The sequence below is a fragment of the Poeciliopsis prolifica genome, unplaced genomic scaffold (assembly GCF_027474105.1).
Source record: "Poeciliopsis prolifica strain line A6 unplaced genomic scaffold, Auburn_PproV2 SCAFFOLD002, whole genome shotgun sequence".
NCBI classification, from domain to species: domain Eukaryota; kingdom Metazoa; phylum Chordata; class Actinopteri; order Cyprinodontiformes; family Poeciliidae; genus Poeciliopsis; species Poeciliopsis prolifica.
The window spans coordinates 2,546,482-2,566,341 of record NW_026562377.1 but is presented as its reverse complement, the minus strand read 5'-3'; the positions used below and the strand labels follow the sequence as shown (position 1 = coordinate 2,566,341).

The window sequence follows — 19,860 nt, the reverse complement described above, 5'->3', positions numbered from 1 at the left end:
ACAATCAACTAGAGTGTTGCTATTTTTGGGTCTTAGTAAATCTTACAATTACTTAAATTTTTGTGACAAAATGCTTGTTTCAAAACTGCAAAATGACACAATTTGATAGTTTTCTGAGCAATGAGCTTTTCTAAACTGTTAGGAAAGAATCATGGGAGAGAAGGAAAAACTTCAGCAGTAAAATCAGATTTTAATGCAAACTTTCTGTCAGCACTGGAAACATAAACTGCTAAAACTCTGTCTAGGAACAGCTTCATTATTTATCTGTGAGGTCAGGCTCAGAAACTCATGTAAAGCAAACTGCACTGGTTTGCTTTCTGTCACAAACACTAGATGGCGCTGAAGAACAACAGCTAAATGAGCCTCAGAAATGCTGCTTTTCTTTTCTGAAAGCAGAACTACAAATGCTGCAACATACAAAGTAATGTTTATTTTATGCAAAGCATTTAAAAAATAACCCTGAATAATTATTTAGTGCAAAAACTCTGACATAATTAAGTTCTGAAATAGGAGACATTTTTCAACTTTTCATGTTACATTTAAAAATGACAGTAAAATGTCTTGCTGCTGGGCGTTGGACAGCTACACACACTTCCTGTTTTTGACACGTCCCCCTCCCTTCCTACACTGTAAAAAACACAAGTCTGCACGTCCCCGAGCTGCAGGGCTTTTTTTCCAAGATAGAGACGTGAAGTTTCACTCATTCTATGTATGCGTGTGTGTGTGTGTATATATATATATATATATATATATATATATATATATATATATATATATATATATATATATATATATATATATATATATATATATATATATATATACACACACACACACACACACACACACACTATATATATAGTATATATATAAAATTCCCTTTCCACCACCGCTCTTATCCTCTGAGCTCGGGTCCTCTACCAGAGGCCTGGGAGCTTGAGGGTCCTGCGCAGTATCTTGGCTGTGCCAAGGACTGCACATTTCTGTACTGAGATGTCTGATGTTGTTCCTGGGATCTGTTGTAGCCACTGCTCCAGTTTGGGGGTTACTGCCCCGAGGGCCCCGATGACCACAGGCACCACTGTGGTCCTCACCTTCCAGGCCCTCTCCAGTTCTTCCCTGAGGCCCTGGTATTTCTCCAGTTTCTCCTTTTTCCTGATGTTGCAATCACTTGGTATTGCTACATCTACCACAACGGCTTTCCTCTGATGTTTATCCACTACGACAATGTCTGGTTGGTTTGCCATTACCATTTTGTCTGTCTGGATCTGGAAGTCCACAGGATCTTAGCTCTGGCGTTCTCCACCACCTTTGGGGGTGTTTCCCACTTTGATCTCGGGGTTTCCAGTCTATATTCTGCACAGATGTTTCTGTACACTATGCCTGCCACTTGGTTATGTCGCTCCATGTATGCTTTCCTGCCAGTATCTTGCACCCTGCTGTGATGTGCTGGACTGTCTCAGGGGCCTCCTTGACAACCTACACCTTGGGTCTTGTCTGGTGTGGTAGATCTGGGCCTCTATTGCTCTGGTGTTTAGGGCCTGTTCCTGGGCGGCCAGGATGAGGGCCTCTGTGCTGTCCTTGAGTCCAGCTTTTTCCAGCCATTGGTAGGATTTACTGATATCAGCCACTTGGGTTATTTGCTGGTGGTACATCCCATGTAGGGGTTTGTCCTCCCATGATGGTATCTCTGGCACCTCAACCTCTGTTCCCTGTTGTCTGAGACATTCACTGAGCACATTGTCTGTTGAGGTTTTGTCCCTGATGTATTTATGGATCTTTATGGATCTACATATATATATATGATAAGAAAACAAGAATATTATGAGTTTGAAAAGTATAAAATTTACTTGGAAAAAACTTCCAAAATTTTTAGATTACTCATAAATTTTCAATTTTTTTTTCAGAAAATTTCTGTTTTAAAAATTGAACATTTGCAAAAAAAACTCAGAAATTTCAAGATTAATCTCAGTATTGTTTTAGAAAAAACTTGAAAATTTCTGTTTCAAAGGTAAAAAATGTTTGACTTTTGAAACTAGAAATTTTAATGGGTTTTTTTTTCTAAAAAAATGTAACATTTGTCTCAAAATATGAGTTTTCGGCAGAATTTATTCTTTTTTATTTTTGTCTGTGCAGAGGCCCTAATACACCATTGTATGAAAACTGACTTTTCACTGCAGGTTTAATGATTTTTAACAAAACAAAACGCTGAATCATTCTGTTCTGTAAATATCTACGATGAGGTCAGCAGGTTACATTTCACACCAACTTGATGACACAAACAACTCAGCAGAGGCACAGATTTATTTTTATTCAGAGTAATATAACAAATAACTATTTAAAGTAGACAATGGAGAACATTTGCTCCTTTCAGAATGATGGCTCCATGTTTCCCCTGCAGCGCTGTGAGCTGAGCCACAGCAGAGACCAGATGAGACTTTAGTGATGAAAACCGCAGCTCACTTTTTTTCGCCTGCATGTTTATTCATCTGTCATGAAACACAAGCATACACAGAAACTACAGGCGTTCACTGAGACAGTAGAATGGAGTTTTAATGCTGTTCAGAGGCACTAAACGTGTGCTGAGGTTTTTCCACAACGATCACAGCATCATCTGCAGGGGCGATGCCGTTAGATTCACGGCCCTGGGCAGCAACCAGAGGGGGAGGATCCCGAAGTGTCTTTAAACCAGAATATACCGGCTTCTATGTGAGACAGGAGGGGTGTGTTTGGACAATTATCACCGTCCCTTTTTAAGAATTTACTGAATCTCACAATTAGGAATTAGAAACTCATAATTCTGACTACAAATCACATATTTCTGCTTTCACTTCAAATACTTATTGCTTATTTCTCACAATGATGCAATTGAAATTGAAAGTCAAACTTATGACTTCAAATTATTCTCATGACTTTTAGTTTTATATATAAAAAATGACTTCAAAATGATGCCTTTAAAATTCAGTTTTGAAAGTCAGATCTCATCATTTTGATTTTTATCACAGAATGTTTGCTTATTTCTCAGAATGATGTTTTTAAAATGATTACTTCAAAATCCTAAATATTTTTTTTTGCAAATCTAGTTTTGCAAGTCAGAATTATTGAAGTAGAATCTAAAAATTATCGACATGTTTTGCACAACTATTATTTTGTATCTTATGACAGAAAATCGAATTTATTGTTTTAAATGGTATAATTCAATTTTTAAAATTTTATTAATTTGAAAAACCAATTTATCATTTCAAATCCATCCATTCATTTTCTGTACACCTTTGTGCAGCCCTCGTTTTAAATCAGATCTCATAATTGAGCTTTTAAGTCACAAACTCAACTTTGTATCTAAAGCTATTATCTAAATTATGACCTTGATATCTATGATTTTGACTATGGATGTCAAATACATAATTTTATTAAAATTTATAATCATGATTTTATATCAAATAACTAAGATTTTATATAACTTTTGAAACTTATGAGCAACTTTTTCTTTTTCAAGTAGAAGATACTGATATGTTTCCTATGGAACATTATTATTGAGTTGAAAATCAAAAACAAAATGCCTCCAACAAAACCAATCGTGAAAATGTTGGAAAAAGCTTTAAAGTAAATGTAATTTGACCCAGAAGCCAATTTATTTTAATCACTCTAAGAAAAACAAAACGAACATGGCATTCATAAATACGACCACTGCAGCAAAATATGGGTTTGTTTAAGTTTATTTTTTAAATATATTTTTATAAAAATAATCTTGGGGTTCCAATAAATACTTTTATAGATTTTTATGTAAATAAGCATGTCATTTTAAGATACAGTGGTGAATGAAATAGTACTTTTCACTCTAATTTTTGATTCTCCTTCTGGTAAGATACTGACTGCTGCTGATGCTCAACATACCCCCACTTTAGAAAACTCTAAATAGTTGGTGAAGTTGATGCTTATGATGTTGATAAACAAGAGTTTAAACTTAAAAAATCAAATGTTATTTTGCTTTTTTTTAAAGTTTAGATAATCAAACACTAAAGTGCCTCATGACAAACATTTCATCTGCAACTTTTAAACTAATACAAGTTGAAAATAACCGTTATGTGTAGATTCTGCCAAACAGAAGACAAAAATAGATTCAGGTTTCCATCCAGTATGGCAAACAGTTTCAACATTTTAAATGTTTCACAGTTTATGATTTTTTTTTTTTAGCTAAACTTCTCTTTTTCCTGTCTGAGGTTCCTGGTTTAGTCCAGAGTCCCAAAACCGCTCGCCATCGTAAACATTACATTTATACTGAGAGGTATATATCAACAAACATAGTCTTCACTTCAAAGTAACAATAAATGGTAAAATGTCTTTCCATATAACACCAATGCCCGTTTTTTTAATATCCAGTGTAAAACTTGTTTTGCTAACTTTCTTCTTTATCCAGAAATATCTGTAAATAAATACAAATCTCTCCTTCAGCAGTCCATGGCTGCAACTTTCTTCATGCACAAAGAAATAAAAGAGTCGGGCATTTCTGCCATGTACAACAAAACGTTGAAGTTTAACATTCAACTAATTATTTTTGAAACATGTCAGCATCTCAATAACAGTGAAACAACTTCATAAAGTTATATTGTCATTAACCATTCTATGATCTATCTTGGTAAAATAAGAAGGCAAAAAACAAGTTACATCAGACTGTAAAATATTTGTGCAGCCCATTGTTGAGATCAGACGCACTATTCAGCGCTACAAAGCAGCATTTACCAATGTGGCTGTTCAATACGGAAGTATATTTGGTACAAAAGTATCTGTGCTTCGTAACTGTGAAGTCGAAGTCAGAGATTTAAATCTTACAGGAACTTTTAACTGTAGATTTTTGTCGTCTTTCACAAGTACAAAACAACAAATTCTTAAATACAAGTACAGAGATTGTTTACTATTAGTCACACTTTAAAGTAGCTCCGCAGTTTAAGTCCTTTACTTACAAATAGTTTCAGTCTCAATGAGGCAATGAAGGTTTAGAGATTTAATGAATGGGATAAACTAATATTAAATTAATAGTTTGAAATAATTTAGTTTAGATTTGTATGTTGTCTTAAGAGAAGACAGAAACAAAATTCAAATTTTTTGCATTTTCGTTCTCCCACTTATGTTTCCACTCTTTATGAAAACAGCTGAAGCACTTAAAAAAAACAGCTGTTTTTGGCAATTATTTCATGTTTTACAGTGTATGGAAAATGAGCCATCGCAAAATCCTCATGAATGTCGAGTCACATTGGACTAGAGCTCTGCTGTTACCTAGCAACCCCGGCAGAGCTCTGCTGTTACCTAGCAACCCCGGCAGAGCTCTGCTGTTACCTAGCAACCCCGGCAGAGCTCTGCTGTTACCTAGCAACCCCAGCAGAGCTCAAAATGTGCAGAACAGGCCAGACTGAAATTTTATGATCTAAAAATGATTTTGTGTAAAAAGTGAAAATAAAAAATGCAATCAGGATGTTTTGTTTAGCCCATAAACGTATCTTAGTTTGTTCCAGGAGTGAAGGAGGTGATCTTTAAAGTAAATCTAAACGTGAACAAGGAGGCAGATTTACCGCTCGGTGCTTTTAGGATGCACTTAAAAATTCCCAAATCTTCTCAAAAATAAGTGCATTATTTACTCTTTATCACTTTTTGAGGACGTCTAACACCACAAAACAGTTTCTAAATGCTCATATTAAGCAAAAATAATGAATGAAATAGTATATTTTAGGCCAAACTTAAAGTAAAATTTAATAATTTTGATGCAGTTTTTTTTAAGGTCCAACTTTGCTCAGATAAATCTGGCAAAGAAACTTCAGTCTTTGGTTAAAATGCACACAAGTCGCTAGAAAGTAAAATTGGTTTCAAAGAAAATGAATAAAATGAGATAAATGTTTGATTGTTTCTGGTCATCCTGCACTTTCTGCTTCCCTGAGAGAGAATCTCATTTTCCATCCTGGTTTCTGTCTGCGCAATAAATCATCTTATCAAATCATGAGGCACAAAAACATGTTATTTTTAGGAAAAAGGAGGATAAAGTATAAAGTTTAAACAAAAGGAAATCGTTTCCCAAACCTGGTTACTTTCCTCAGATCCTTTTTGCTCCTTTATGATCAAAGTTTTTTGCATTTTCATAATTAATGTAAACACTCACATTATTAGTGTGTGAATGTGGGCAGGTTTGTGTTGGTCATCAAAATGTAAAAGCGACTCACAGCCTTTGTGCTTCTGCCAGTTTGGTTAAACTGCAGCCGCAACTTTAAAATATTTTACTAGGAAATTATTTTAGGATCGTCTCTAAGTGTATTTAAAAAGTAGAAGGTAATAATTAGATTTTTAAATTTTCTGTTAAAAATAAAAATCTGAATGTTAAAAAAAACATTAACAGAAATAAAATGTTTATTCCCGTAATTTTATGAATATCCTCATATTATTGCAACTTTGTTCTTATAATATTATGACTTTATTTTCATATTATTTTGACTTTTTTCTTGTAACACTGTGGCTTTTACAGATTGTTTAGGTGAAAAGCAATTTGTGTTTTCAGACTAATAATGCTTGTATTTCTACTTTTCTTGTCAATTAGTATGCAGAATTTTACTTTATTTTTCCGAAAATCAGTTTTACTTTGACAGGATGATGTTTTTACACGAGTAAAATCCTTCGCCCCGTCAGCAATGCTTTAACTTTTTGCATCAAATAATTTTTTCTTTTTTTATGTTCATATTAGCCAAATTTAAAGGTACAGTCCCCGTTTTCGGTCGACGAACTCAAAACGCCTCATGAATGCGTTTCTTCAGCTCGGCTGAACTAGAACATTAAATTAGATAAAAAGAAACAGGAGAATCACATTTACGTCCAGTTATAGCAGCAGAAACTCGACAGGAAGTGAGTCTGAGAGGAACGACACAGCAGCCTGTGAATCTGCTCAACGCCACTTCAAACCACAGTAAAACGCCGAGATTATTTTCTGCTTGATTAACCAAAACAACCTGCAGCAGCTTTGCAATTTACAAACTAATTCAAAGTTTGGCGTCAGACGCTGTGAGGAAATGTTGCTGTTTCCCTCCACAACTCGGCTGCCTGATGGAGTTCTAGGGCCATACTAAGAAAATAAAAAAAATAAAATTACAAGAAAAATTTAACTTTATTACATGAAAAAAGTCAAAATAATACAAGTATAAATTTGTAATATTTTAAGAATAAAGTCAATTTTACCAGAATAAAGTTAAATTAATGAGAATAAAGGTGTAAAATTATTACAATAAACTGAATATTATGAGAATAAAATCATAGTATTACAAAATAATGTAATATTACAAAAAAATTGTAATATTAAAATAAAGTTGTACAAAATAACATGAGAATAAAGTGAAAATTATGAAAATAAATATGTAATATAAACACTATAATAATGCAGGAATCAAGTTGAACTAATATGGCTTTGTTCTGGTAATACTGCGACTTTATCGTCACATTATTTCCACTTCATTCTCATAATTTTATAACTTTATCCTTGTAGTTTTTATTTTATTAGCGGGTCCTTTGTTCTCCATAGTATTTCTGCAATCAAAGTGTTTTTGATTCTCATGCAGTCAAACTGAGACTATTAGCAGCTTTTAGTCAAACGCTGAAGGAACCAAAGTTTCTTTAGTAAAATCCACTAAAAAATAAAAATAAATAAACATACAGTGCTGATGTACTGAGTCAGAGTGAGCAGGGATGATTAAAGAAATTCATTGTTGCTTTAGATGCTGAGAATAACTAAAGAATCAATAAGATTCATATTTTATACTATATTTACACCTACAATGTAACATTTTTATATTTACATAGCATCTGGATGGTTTGTTATAGAAAAGCTCTACCACAGTACAGATTGGTTTCTATTGTATTGCCAGAGCTTTGGCAGAGGTCAGAGGTCAACCAGAGCTCCCAGTTTCATTTAACACTCCTGCAAATTTAATTGTGCTTTAGTTGATTCTGAAAACCAGCCAGTCGTGCTTTGGGTTGAACTCCTCTGTCAGAGCCGTTAAAAAATCCCTGGAGAGCCGTTTTTACTTCGGTCTGATTGATTCCTGTTGACTTTTGACCCCGTTTTCACATTTAGCTCCGTGTCTCGTTGCTAAACGTTCCTGCAGACTTCCGGTTTGTGTCTCCTGAACGAGCCCAGTATTTATTTGCATTTCATTTGCATTCTCTCTAGTAACCTGAGTCTGAATGAATCCTGCTCAGCTCTGAGAAGGAAAGCAGGTCAGTGAAAGTACAAAAAGGAATCACTTGTGTCCTTTCCATTTGTTCACGAAATAGTTTGTTGTTGTTTTTTTTTTTTTCATTTTTTCCAAACTGTTTGGCAAAAAAACAAAATCTTTTTTTCTCAGTATGTTTTACTCTGGATAAATACTAATAATCAGTTTAAAACAAAAATATTATATAGGCACTGACAAAAAAAACAGTTAAATTTTACCAAGTCAAGTTTCTAGTGTAAATAACTGGAATAAGAAAAAAATAACTTGTAAGTAACTTTTCAGCAGGATATAGGAGGTTGTTTTATGTAAATAATTTTCTTAATATTGATATAAAAGTACTACTTCAACTGGGAGATTATTTCTCTTATAACACTATAAAAATGTCTTTTTATAAGTGAATTTATTTGCAAGAGGAGCGAGAACTTTTTCATCTAAATTAAGCGATTATTGACTTAAACTTGTTTATTTTGCTGAAAAGTTGTAAGTTAATTTTTTCTTATTTTAAGCTTATTAAGAAATTTACAGTAGAAACTGGACAAATTGCTTGGTAAGATTTAGTGTTTTTGCAGTGTAAAGAGCCAAAACATCTTAAATGAGGAAAACATAGATGTAACTATTTACTACTGGATCTAATGTTTGAGCTGCTGTAATTTTTTTTAAAATGCTCCTGTCTCGGTTGATGTTTAAATTAAATCTTAGATGATCTGCGGTGAGATCTGGCCTCCATTTTGGATGTTTGAATCCGTTTGGGTCCCTCTTAGCTGTAGCCCAGGTTCTCCATCTCATGGCGGTATCTCAGCTCCGACACTTTGGCTTTGTGCTGCTTGCTCTCCAGATGCTGCCGGAAGTCCGTCTCCTGCTCGGCGCCGCAGTTGCACATGGAGCAGTAGAACTGTCCGCTGGGAGTCACGCACATGGCCAGGTCCCTGGGGATGCGCTGCCTCGGCCTCGGGTTGTAATACGGCCCTGGACGGGGCGGAACCACAAACAGCCAGCGTTAATTTCACATTTTGCACGTTTTTGTTCTGTCATTTGAGTTTTTATCTCTGCTAAAAACATTCTTAAAAATACACCTAGCTAGTTTTTGGTTTTGTTTTTTATTTTTAAAATGTTTTCATATTCTTTAGAATCACCATCCAGGAACCACTTGCTGCATTCTTGTTGATTGTGCAGGAGGATCCACTTATGCTTTTCAAAAGCGTTTTAGAATTGTGCATCTGTTCGCAGCTATTTGCACGTACAAATAATGCAGCAGATTATTTGTATTTAAAGAGACAAGACACCCATCAACAGCTCATTCTGAAAAGAACTAGTCCAGTCAAACTGGTCTGCCTGCAAACCTGGCTCTTGGTTCGGTTGAAGTGAACTCTGGTGCTGATCCGATGCTGACGTGGTCACCAAGCAGACCAGAAACCGCTCCAAAAGCAGGAAGTGGATTTCAGAGCAGAGCGTTCTTGGTGAACACAAACTTGACTAATTCTGCTTTTCTTAAAGTTCAGTGCAAACAGAAGCAAGTTTAATCATAGGATAAGAAAAACGACAGAATGATTCATTTATTCTGATAAAATAACCGCCTTCAGTGCTCAGAAACAACAACTCAGTACAATGTTGGTTATTGTTTGTGCAAAAAGTGCAGAAAAAAAAGAGACAAAACTGACAGCGACAACGCAACCAAACTGCACAATGTCAGCTGTTTTAGGATATTTCCATCATAAAATCTGCTGACATGAGCAGATAATCGTGGAAAAGAATAAACAAATTGTTTTTACTCTTCGCCGATTTGATACTGAGTTTGTAAAAAAGCAGAGTTGGAATCAGACACAGCAAGAAGGGCATGTTGACGTCAGCACAAGGTCTGACGTTCTAATGCTGTATCTGCTTACACACACACACACATACACACACACACACACACACTCACACACACACGCACACACACACACTCACACACACACACACACACACACACACACACACACACACAGACAGGCTCAAAAAGGTGAAAACAGACACTGTGGAGGTTTTCCTCTGCAAGCTGTTACTCTATAGGTTAGCAGGAAAACAAACACGGCTGAAGATCGCCACCAGTCGCCTGACCAACACGGGCAATAATTGTTGTGAAGCGTTTCCTGTTTTTCATTATGAGGCGGTTTCTGTTGCTGACTGAAATCAGCAGATTTAAAGTCTTTTCTCTCTCACTCCAGGCATCAAGGACGTTTGCAAACGCCAAGCCAGCCAGGAAAGCTTACAGCGCTGAAGAGAAGACGGTATATATTATGCATGCATCCACATTAAGTCTAAGCTGCTAAAGTCCAGAGGGAAGCCTGGGCGTAGCGTTTGGTCTGTTACAATCTGCAATAAATGAATTCATCACATGACACATTAAAATGAGCTCAATAATTTCCACTAGAGCAGAAGTTATTAAAGAGATGCTCTAATTGAAACTGGTGGAAAAACACTGAATGAAGTCGTTAGTTTGCACTACCTGACACTTTTGCCTGTTCTCCTTGTCTCTGCCGGATCATTAATATTTTCTGAAATAGAAATATTCCACTTTAATTATTGCTGCTTTGTTTTTCATTTGGGATTTTTAAAATGTTTTCCTAAATATTCTTCAGAAGTCAAAGTGATTTTGATCTTTGACATGCTTGCGTTAATATGCCATTACTATTACATTATTTGAAACAACAATATTAACATTTGTGGCAATAATTTTGAGGAGAATTTATCATCCAGCAAAATGTCTTATCATGACAGGGCTAATTACCATATTTTCTGGACTAAATGTTGCAGACACTTTGTCGATGTTACCTTATGAAATAACGAAGTTTTGGCAAAGCTCAGTGTAATTTTCACAGCGTTGTTGTCAGCAGCTGCTGAAAGTAACTAAAAAAGTTACTGTTAATGTAACTTAGTTACTTTCCAAATCAAGTAATTAGTAATCTAACCAAGTTACTTTTTCAAGGAGTAATCAGTAATTAAAGTTGCTTATTCAAAGTAACTAAGCCGTCACAGTTCAGAGGTTAAACTGGTTTTAGTTTCTTGCTGACCTGGCATGGTGGCGGCCAGCTGGGGGCTGCGGCGGTTCTTCACCAGCCGGTACTCGTTGCCATCTTTCCGATTTTTTCTCGGCGCTCCCTCATTGCCGCCTTCCCTACAAAAAGGTGAAGACAAAAATCCCTTTCAGACAAACAGTTGCCGACACAGAAAACGTTTGTCAAGCCAGACCCACATGTTGCTGGAGTTCTGCTGGGCCTCGGCCAGGCGGAGCTTCTTGGCGTGGTTTTTGCCCTGGTAGTGGGCCTGCGCGACCGCCAGCGAGCTGAAGGAGGCGTCACACAGTTTACAATAGTCGTTCTCAGTGGCCAGGATGACGCGCGGCGCCCCTTTATACAGCGCCTGCAAACACCAGACAAAGCATCGCACTGTTTGTGGTGAGAGGAGTTAGAGAGCAAACACCAAGCAAAGACGGAAAAGAAATGTTCAGAATCACTGAGAGGCAGAAAAACCGATCTCTGAGTCATTCTCTCTGTTTTCTTGCACACCAACCACCATTCAGAGACAAGGAAACAGACGTCTGATGTAAACAAATGGTTTAAATAAGAGTTTTCAATAGAAAAATTAAGACTGAAGATGAAAATCTATGCTGTTCAGTGCTGAGAGAAGAATGTCCGTCCACGATTAAAGGTGACCTATTGTGCGAAATTCACATTTTGAGTGTTTTTGTACTTTTGTTTGCTTCTAAAAACAACTGGAGCACTTAAAAAAACCACCCAGTCTTTTTGTTTTGGTGTCTGAACCTTCAGGATGTGACATCACAAACCAGCAGGCACTGCCCGTTACTTAGCAACCCCAGCGGAGCTCCGCTTGTTACATAGCAACCCACATAGTGTTGAGCATTTAAAGTGACAAGACGCTCTAAATCATCTCGTTCTGAAAGGAGCTCAAAATTTGTGCAAAAACATGTTTTTTTGTAGCTGCTGTTGAATCCTGACCTGTTCAAGGAGGCGCAGTAGGTCACCATTAATCGACTGCTGCTGCCCCCCACCTCCGCAGATCAAACAGGTAAGTTGGTGCAGAAATGATGTAGCTAGGCCTCACCTGTCTGCCTGCATCAGCGTCGGCGGCTCCTGAGCCGGCGTTCGGACCGGCGCCCTCCAGGGCTTCTGGGATCCTGATGGCAGGCGGCTGCTGGCTGCCAGCGTAGAAATTTCTCAACTTTTTGCTGTGGTTCTTTCCCTGGATGAAAAGATGCAGAAGTTAGTATTTTTTGTGGCCAGTTACAAATAATAAATATCACCCAATTCAGGTGTTGGCATAAAGTAAAAGGGCTGCTGAATGTTGATGTTGTTTGAATGTAACTTAATAAAAAAGATATTTACATGTTTGTTAAAATTATTAATATATCGTGACATATTAATAAAATAATCTGTTGAGAAGTTTAGCTTCTTTAGCTCCTAGTGCTAATTACCATCACTGAGTCAGAAACAACTAATCAGAGCTAAGAGGAGTGTCTCAGCGCCGTCAATCCCCCTTGTGTATGTTCAAACATAACTTTGTCTTAGTTGCATTCTGCAGCTTTACATTGGGAGGAGTGTGTTTCCACTCACCTGGTAGTGAGCTTGTGCCTGCTGAGCAGAGTTCAGTGTAACATTGCAGAGTTTACAGTACAGTGGTTTGCACAGTTCTTCCAGACCCAGCGGGTCGTCCTGCTCCTCCACCCCCAGCAAGGAGCCCTCATCCTGGGGCTGCTCGCTGGCAGGAGCTGCCTGGCCTGGCAGAGGCGCACACGGGTAGCTGGATACCGGTGCCGGTCCCGGGGGCCGTGGGGTAATCTGTGACGGGTCTGGGTCTGGAGCGGGGGGCAGCGGGAAGCGGCTGGGTGGAGGGACCAGAGCTTGAGCTGGGGGGAGGTGTGGAGGACCCAAAGGCTGGGTGAGGTCAACAGTTGGAGGAACGATTGCTTGTGTTGGATCAACAGGTGGTGGAACCAGAGTGTGCACCATTGGAGGAGGCCCCATTGGTTGGGTTGGGGGCATTGGAGGCGGGGCTAAGGTGTGCGGCGGAGTAATGGATGGAGGCCCAAGACTCTGAGTGGGAGGAAGAGTTGGGAGTCCGATTGGTTGGGTAGCAGCAATGGGTGGTGGGCCGAGGGGTTGGGCAGGCGCCATGGGTGGAGGTCCTAAATGGTGCAGAGAGTCCATGTAATGGAAGGGCTGTTGGGGATGACTGAAGAGACTGAGAGGAGGCTTCAACATGGCGTCCGGACCTGAGAAAACCCAAAGGTAATCTGTCAACTGGTGTTTAGTGAAACATTAAAGGCCAGTAAGTGACTCTGTGTGCAGAAGTTTCTCCACATTCAGAGGCCAGAAGACACTGAAGGCCTGCGACTGTTAGCAACCTCTGGCTGGAACTGGCTAGAAATGTTCAACTTTGAAAAGCTGAAAATGTCCAAAAATCAAAAATATTAAATTTTTAAATCTCAGAAATTTGCTCATTTTTCCCCAAAAAATTTCATAATATCTCAAATTTCTGGTGTTTTTCTTTTTCAGAAATTTTGCGACTTGAAACTCACAAAATTTCCCAGTTTCTCTGAAAAAGTTTTTTAACACGTTTTGGACTTTTCAAGCCACAAACTTCCACATATTTTCTAAAACAAATTCGGAGATGTATCCCAAAATTTCTGATATTTACTTTTCAAACTTTTAACAATTTTCAACTTTTGAAATTTCAAGTTTTTCCAGAAAATTTCTGAATCTTTTAGAAAATTTGTGACTTTTCAAACTCAGAAAATGTATACCAATTTTTGGTGTAAATTGGCTCTAATACGCCGCAGGAGGTTTTAGAGAATTTATTATTCACAGTGAAATTAATCCACTCAGCAGCAAAGAAGCAGCATAAAAAGCCAAACAGGCAAACAGGCATTTATCACTGAAAGCCTCAATATTACTGCAAACATGAATGCAAAAACTATTTTAAACTTAACAAAACACATTTTTTGAAGATAAAAATAACTTCCATTTGATTAAAATAATGATAAATGTCTATTAGGTGGATTTTGACAGCAGATTAAAGCCCAGAGGCAGAACGGATGAAAAATGAACAGAAACACGTTCTTGGACAGAGCTTGGAGCTTCACACTTCAGTGGGCTTCAGAAAGATCAGGGTGAGCATGCAGTGCCTGCAGTCAAGCATACAGGACATCAGACACGCAACGCACACACACACACACGCACACACACACACACACACACACACAGTACCGATTCTTAACTCCATGTTTTTTCCCCTTTTCCTTCCTATAGGCCACAAACACACATCTTCTGGCTTATCTTGGTTTTCTCAGTCCCGTTTTCAGGATTGCTTTGTCACTGCCCGTGTGTGTGTGTGTGTGTGTGTGTGTGTGTGTGTTGTATGTATAACTCTATATTGTCAGGTCAGTACTCTGCAAACAGCTGTGTCAAAACCCACTTTGCTGAACGCTTTCATCTGAAAATCCGATTGAACGCCGTTGGCAGTGAGTCCCAGACCCAGAATAACAGCCGGGGGTGTTTGTGTTTCCGAGCGCCGCTGCCTGTCCGTCTCTCTGTCCGCCCCGTCCGGCTGTCTGTCACCCGGTCCTGCTGACCTCAGGAGAAAGGCATGCCAGACAAGCCACTGGCCTTAATATTAGTCATATCAGCTGCAGGAGGAGTCACCCAGCCAACAAGGAGAACCGTCTCCATCCATTTCATTCTTTATTGGTATTTTGAGTGCTGCCCTTGTGGCCTTTGTGTTTTGGATTTTTTTGGAGCTGCTTATTTAGAAATGGCTTTAAGTCTTCTAACACTGATTTCTTTGAAGTGATCTTGAAAAAAAAACGAGGTTTAAAGGGGACCTATTGTGTAAAATTCACACCTGACACATTTCTGAGCTTCCATTTGAGTCTCAACTGCTTCTAAAACAAGCCTGAGTGCTTAAAGGCGACACATTATGCTTCTGGATCAGGCTAAGGTAGGTCTATGGCCTATTCAAAACATCTTAATTACATTTTATCGCTGTACAGACCGCAGCCAACATTTTATTTTCCCCTTGGAATCAACGCGTGTTTTGATTTGAAAATTTTTTTGCGTAACATTATTCTTAAATAATCTGCGATGGCGAAATGTCCAGGGAGACCCCGCCTCTAGGGTGCAAGAAAATGGATGCATAAATTCTTAAATGATGAGATTTTCAGCCCACGCGTCCAACTCAAAATTTACACTCACATTCGAAAATGACTGCAACTGTATGTGTTTGAAAAGCAGAAGTGGAGCCGCCTGCACAACCAACAGGAATGCGGAAAGCGCCTTCTGGATAGTAATTCAACATCTTGTCTCTTGCAGGAATAAAAACAGCTGATCAAATGTGCTGGAGCTCTGCTTCGGTTGCTAGGCGATGGGTGGAGTTCTGCTGGTTGCTAGGAAACGGGCAGTGCCTGCTGATTTGTTACGTTACATTTTGAAGGTGTTTTAAATGGATCATTAAGTTACTGCCCAAAAAATGACCTGGTGTTTTATCTTTTAGCGTTTTGCTGTTTACAGAAGCTGCAGAAACTCAAACGGAAGAACAAAAACATGCAAAATGTGAATTCAAACAACAAATCGAGGTTTATTCCTGCTGGTTCTGTCGTCTTCAGTTGAGCCCAAACGAATTATCCGCACATCTCAACATGACCTGGAAGATCCAGGCTTTCTGTTGGACTAACATGTAACATGAAGCCTCTTACATCCCAGACTCTATTGTTAAAATCATGGAACACAATTAAAAACTGCAGCCCGGGTCTGTTTGAACGGAGACCTCAGGCAGATTTTCTTCTTTTATATCACATTGTTCTTGGTTGCTTTTCTCCAATATAATTAACCCTTAGTTGGCTGAAAACACTACATTTACATAGGAGAACAACACAGACAATAGATTCCTCGCAGCCTATTATTGCACTCTTGACTCAAGATGAAAATCAATATTTGTAGTCTCTTGATGCACAATAGTCTACCAGATCATTTTTATTTCCCTTAGCAGCTGGATTCTCGAGGCTGATTTGAGAAACTTTACTTTGTTTCGATGCTTTTTATTTGTATTTTTGGGAAGATGTGCCTCAGTAGATGTGCTCTTGTTGCTTGGAGATGACATTAAGGAAAACTGACTTCTCCTAATTATAGCAGGTCACAACCACATAATCCAATGTGTTTCATTTAGATTTTAAATGACATCTTAACTCAGTGCAAAATTGGAGAGTGGGTGATTGGTTTTCAGGAGTCTGTCAATAGCTATTTCTGTGTCTCACCACAAATTCCTGATTGGATTTGGGTCCAGACTTTGACTAGGTCACTGCAACTTGTAACAAGACATTTTCCAATCATTTTTTTAAATATGAGAAATAATCTGCCAGCAGAGCCAGCATTTTTTCATCACTGTTGAGGAATTATTTACTTAAAACAAACTGTTAACTCTTGCTGAAAAGTTGTTAGTTTTGTCTTGTTTCAAGCATACTAAGATATTTGCACTAGAAACTAGACAAAAATAGTTAGCAAAGTTATTATTTCCCAGTGTATTGATGCTGAAAGTTGATATTCCACTAATGTAAAAAAACACAATTTCTGTGTTTCTACTAAGTAAAAAATGCATTAAAATCACAAGTAAATAAGTTTATTCATGAGATAAGTCAATAAAAACAGGCTGCCCTGTCATCCTCCTACCATTTCTTTTGTCTTCTTTGTCATTTCTGGCAGTAGTAACACAAAAAGATGTTTCATGCCATCACAACAATTGGATGTTGTTGTGATGTGATGTTATTTTTAACATCACTTTTTTTTACTGGTGATGGTAAAACTTGCAGTTTTGTTTACTTGAGTAAAATCCTCTGTTGGCTGCACTATAATTTTGGCCACTTTGAGCTCCCGTAGAATTCATGTTGGCTAGATAGGTCAAGGTTAGCATTTTATTCTAACCTACCTTCTGACTTTGCACTTTGTAAGCAGAAACACAGAAACGTGGCTATTCCTGGCTGCAGATTTATTTAAAACTCACCGTTTTGACCGCAGATTGAGTGACAAGGTGATTATCAGCTGCAGGTCAAAAATCAGGATTACATAAAGCCCAATTTCCAGTGCTTCGTTTTCCACCCATCATTGCTTTTATTGTTCTCACAGCCTCAAAAGGAGCTGCCAGAGATAAAATCCTTGATGTTATTTTAGACGCGCAGTCACTTGTCAGATTTCTTTGGGCTTGACTCAGGAGTTTGCAGCTCGCTGGTTGAGCCCAGAAACAAAGCGCAAAAACAGAGTCTTCAAGCCTTTTTTAGTTTCACTCTCTCCTCGGAGAGTCTTTAAATAGGCCAACTGTTCATTTTCTCTTGAGTTTCTTTTGTAGGTGCCGCATTGTGTCACATCAATTATGGAGCGACAGGAAGCACATGCCCTCTGCACTGAATCCATCCGGACATTTCACTGCCTCCACTGTCACTGCAGCCAAAATGTGATCTTCTGATATATTAACTAACTTTAACGTTCACTGAGAGACGTTGCCCTTTAAGTGATTGTGTTGCATTTAACATTGATTTTGGCAGAGCAAGAGGGATGAAAGTTATCAATTAATGAGTTAATATGAAGATTATCATTAGAATAATGACAATTATTCATTACATGCTAAGTTTAAAAAAAGAAACACATTTGAACATTATTTTGTCAGTTGCAGAATCAACAGAAAATTGTGGTTTTCTGAGTGTATTTGTAAAATAAATGACAGGTAATTTATTTTGCTATTTGCATAAATTATTTTGAGGAATGCACTCACTGTTTTGAAAAGGCTGGAAAAGATTCAACAGAGACTCATGTTCCCATTTCTACTTATTTGTCAAAATAACATAATCTGTCAACAAATTAAAAGCAAAAACATGAATGTTGTCCAGCCTCAAAACTTTACTCAAGAAAATCCTGATGTATTGAAAACACGACTAATCAATTTGACGTTGAAGCAATTCAGTTCATTGATACAGATATTTAATTTTGCGATAAGAAACTTGCTTTTACACGTTTTGCAGAGAAACCAACAAATATACTGTAAAATCTAATAATTAAATCCAAAAGGTCATCTATGGGTTCCTAATGAATAATTGGAGGTTTATAAACATGAATAATGAAGTGGATTGGTCAGTGCTAACATGGTCAGTGCTACTGCAGGATGACAGATTTTGGCCCCTGATTTCTCACAGGAAGGCTGAGCAGGTTCAGCAGGGGGCTCCTTCTTCATGGCTGTCACATGTCAGCACTTAAAGCTCTGCCTCAGATGTGAAGTCTCTTCTGCACGTATTTCCTAGAGCTGTCCACAGATTTTTTGCACCGCAGCATCTTGCAGAGCAGAATGGAGGCTGTGCATCTCAGCAGCAGCATCATGAAACATGACAGCGTCAGGGGCAACCCGGTTCCTACACCCACGGACCGCGAAGCGAGCCGCAATCACCTCACACCGGCGTTCACCAGTTTTCTTCTGTTTTCGCTCTTTTTCTGCAGAATAACGCAGGAGAGTTTTTCCACGTCAGCCTCAACTTACCTGGCAATCGTGCAAGATAATGGCTGCTGTCAGTGTAGCCGACAGGCGGCGAGGTGTAGTTCCTGCAGTATTCTGCGCGCTGGTAGTATGCAGCATCCCCGCTCCTCAGCTGCAGCGCCATCATCGCCGGAACATCCCTCTGCCAACTTCTCCTCTCGGAACACCCGGGCGGTCAGACAGGATGACAGTCCCGACCAGGACGCGCTCACCGCGGCTTCACCGGGAGGGGAGCAGGGCGCACAGGATTCCCGACCCAAAGCGCAAATCCGCGCCGGTCATCGTCCACCGCGCGCGGTTTGGTTTGCTTGTTTCCCTGGAGGGTCGGGAAATGTGCTGTAACTTGTGGAGGCGCTTTTGGAGGCTTCGCTGCAGCCGGAGGTTTTCCCAGCATCCCTCTCCGTCTTGGTTCGGCCCATTTCCGATGCTCTGCTGCTGCTTTGCATGGGTGGCAATAATGACACATTGTATAAATATGCTGCACCTCTGTGCTCAACTGGCAAATTATGACTAAACCGTTTCCAGATATGCGTGTCAGCAAATAGCAGAGCATGAAGATAAAATAATAAATGAATAATAACAATAAAATCACTTCGCACTGATAAAGTTCAGGCTGTAAAGAGTAAAATTGTGAATGTGTATAAAGTCTCTTTTTCCAGAGACTTTATAAATAATTTACTTAGTTGATTCTTGTGTTTATTTGATATTTAAAATGTCTTCTAGTGACAGTGTTAAATATTCATTAGAATTAAAGGTTGATCTTTGCGGATGCGTTGAAAATGGCCTGAAAACAACAATATTATCATTTATCGCAATAATTTCTGGGACGATTTATCTCCAGGGCCGGGTCTAGCCTTTTGGAGGCCCCTGCCAACACCATCACATCATTTTTACAGAGTTGGGTAATAACCACTTATGTTCACTCACATACATTTACTTGAGTAACTTCTTTGAAAAAAATTTACTTTTAGGAGTATTTTTACTGTGCTGACAACATCTTTATAGAACGATGTGAAAATGTTGGTATTTTAAAGAAAATAATTCATATAAA

The 19,860-nt window shown here is 38.4% G+C and overlaps 1 protein-coding gene across 1 annotated transcript; it reads right to left on the bottom strand.

The window, feature by feature from the left end:
- Window positions 1-7,217: 7,217 nt before the first annotated feature.
- Window positions 7,218-18,936, bottom strand: zmat3 (zinc finger, matrin-type 3). Its single transcript, XM_055058477.1, has 6 exons — window positions 18,813-18,936; window positions 12,854-13,512; window positions 12,345-12,482; window positions 11,476-11,642; window positions 11,294-11,397; window positions 7,218-9,209 (listed from the first exon to the last, which is right to left on the bottom strand). The coding sequence occupies exons 1-6, from the start codon at window positions 18,934-18,936 to the stop codon at window positions 9,001-9,003; spliced, it is 1,401 nt and encodes a 466-aa protein (XP_054914452.1). The 3' UTR covers window positions 7,218-9,000.
- Between the last annotated feature and the right edge of the window lie 924 nt (window positions 18,937-19,860).

What these genes read in the sequence shown, in the direction of transcription:
- zmat3 (XM_055058477.1), bottom strand. Translation starts at nt 18,936, where the DNA reads ATGATGGCGCTGCAGCTGAGGAGCGGGGATGCTGCATACTACCAGCGC. An exon ending in CAGCAGAACTCCAGCAACAT is followed by an intron (nt 11,398 to 11,475) that starts GTGGGTCTGGCT and finishes ACCTTTTTGTAG; the next exon opens with GGAAGGCGGCAATGAGGGAG. An exon ending in GCTGGCCGCCACCATGCCAG is followed by an intron (nt 9,210 to 11,293) that starts GTCAGCAAGAAA and finishes CGCCCCGTCCAG; the next exon opens with GGCCGTATTACAACCCGAGG.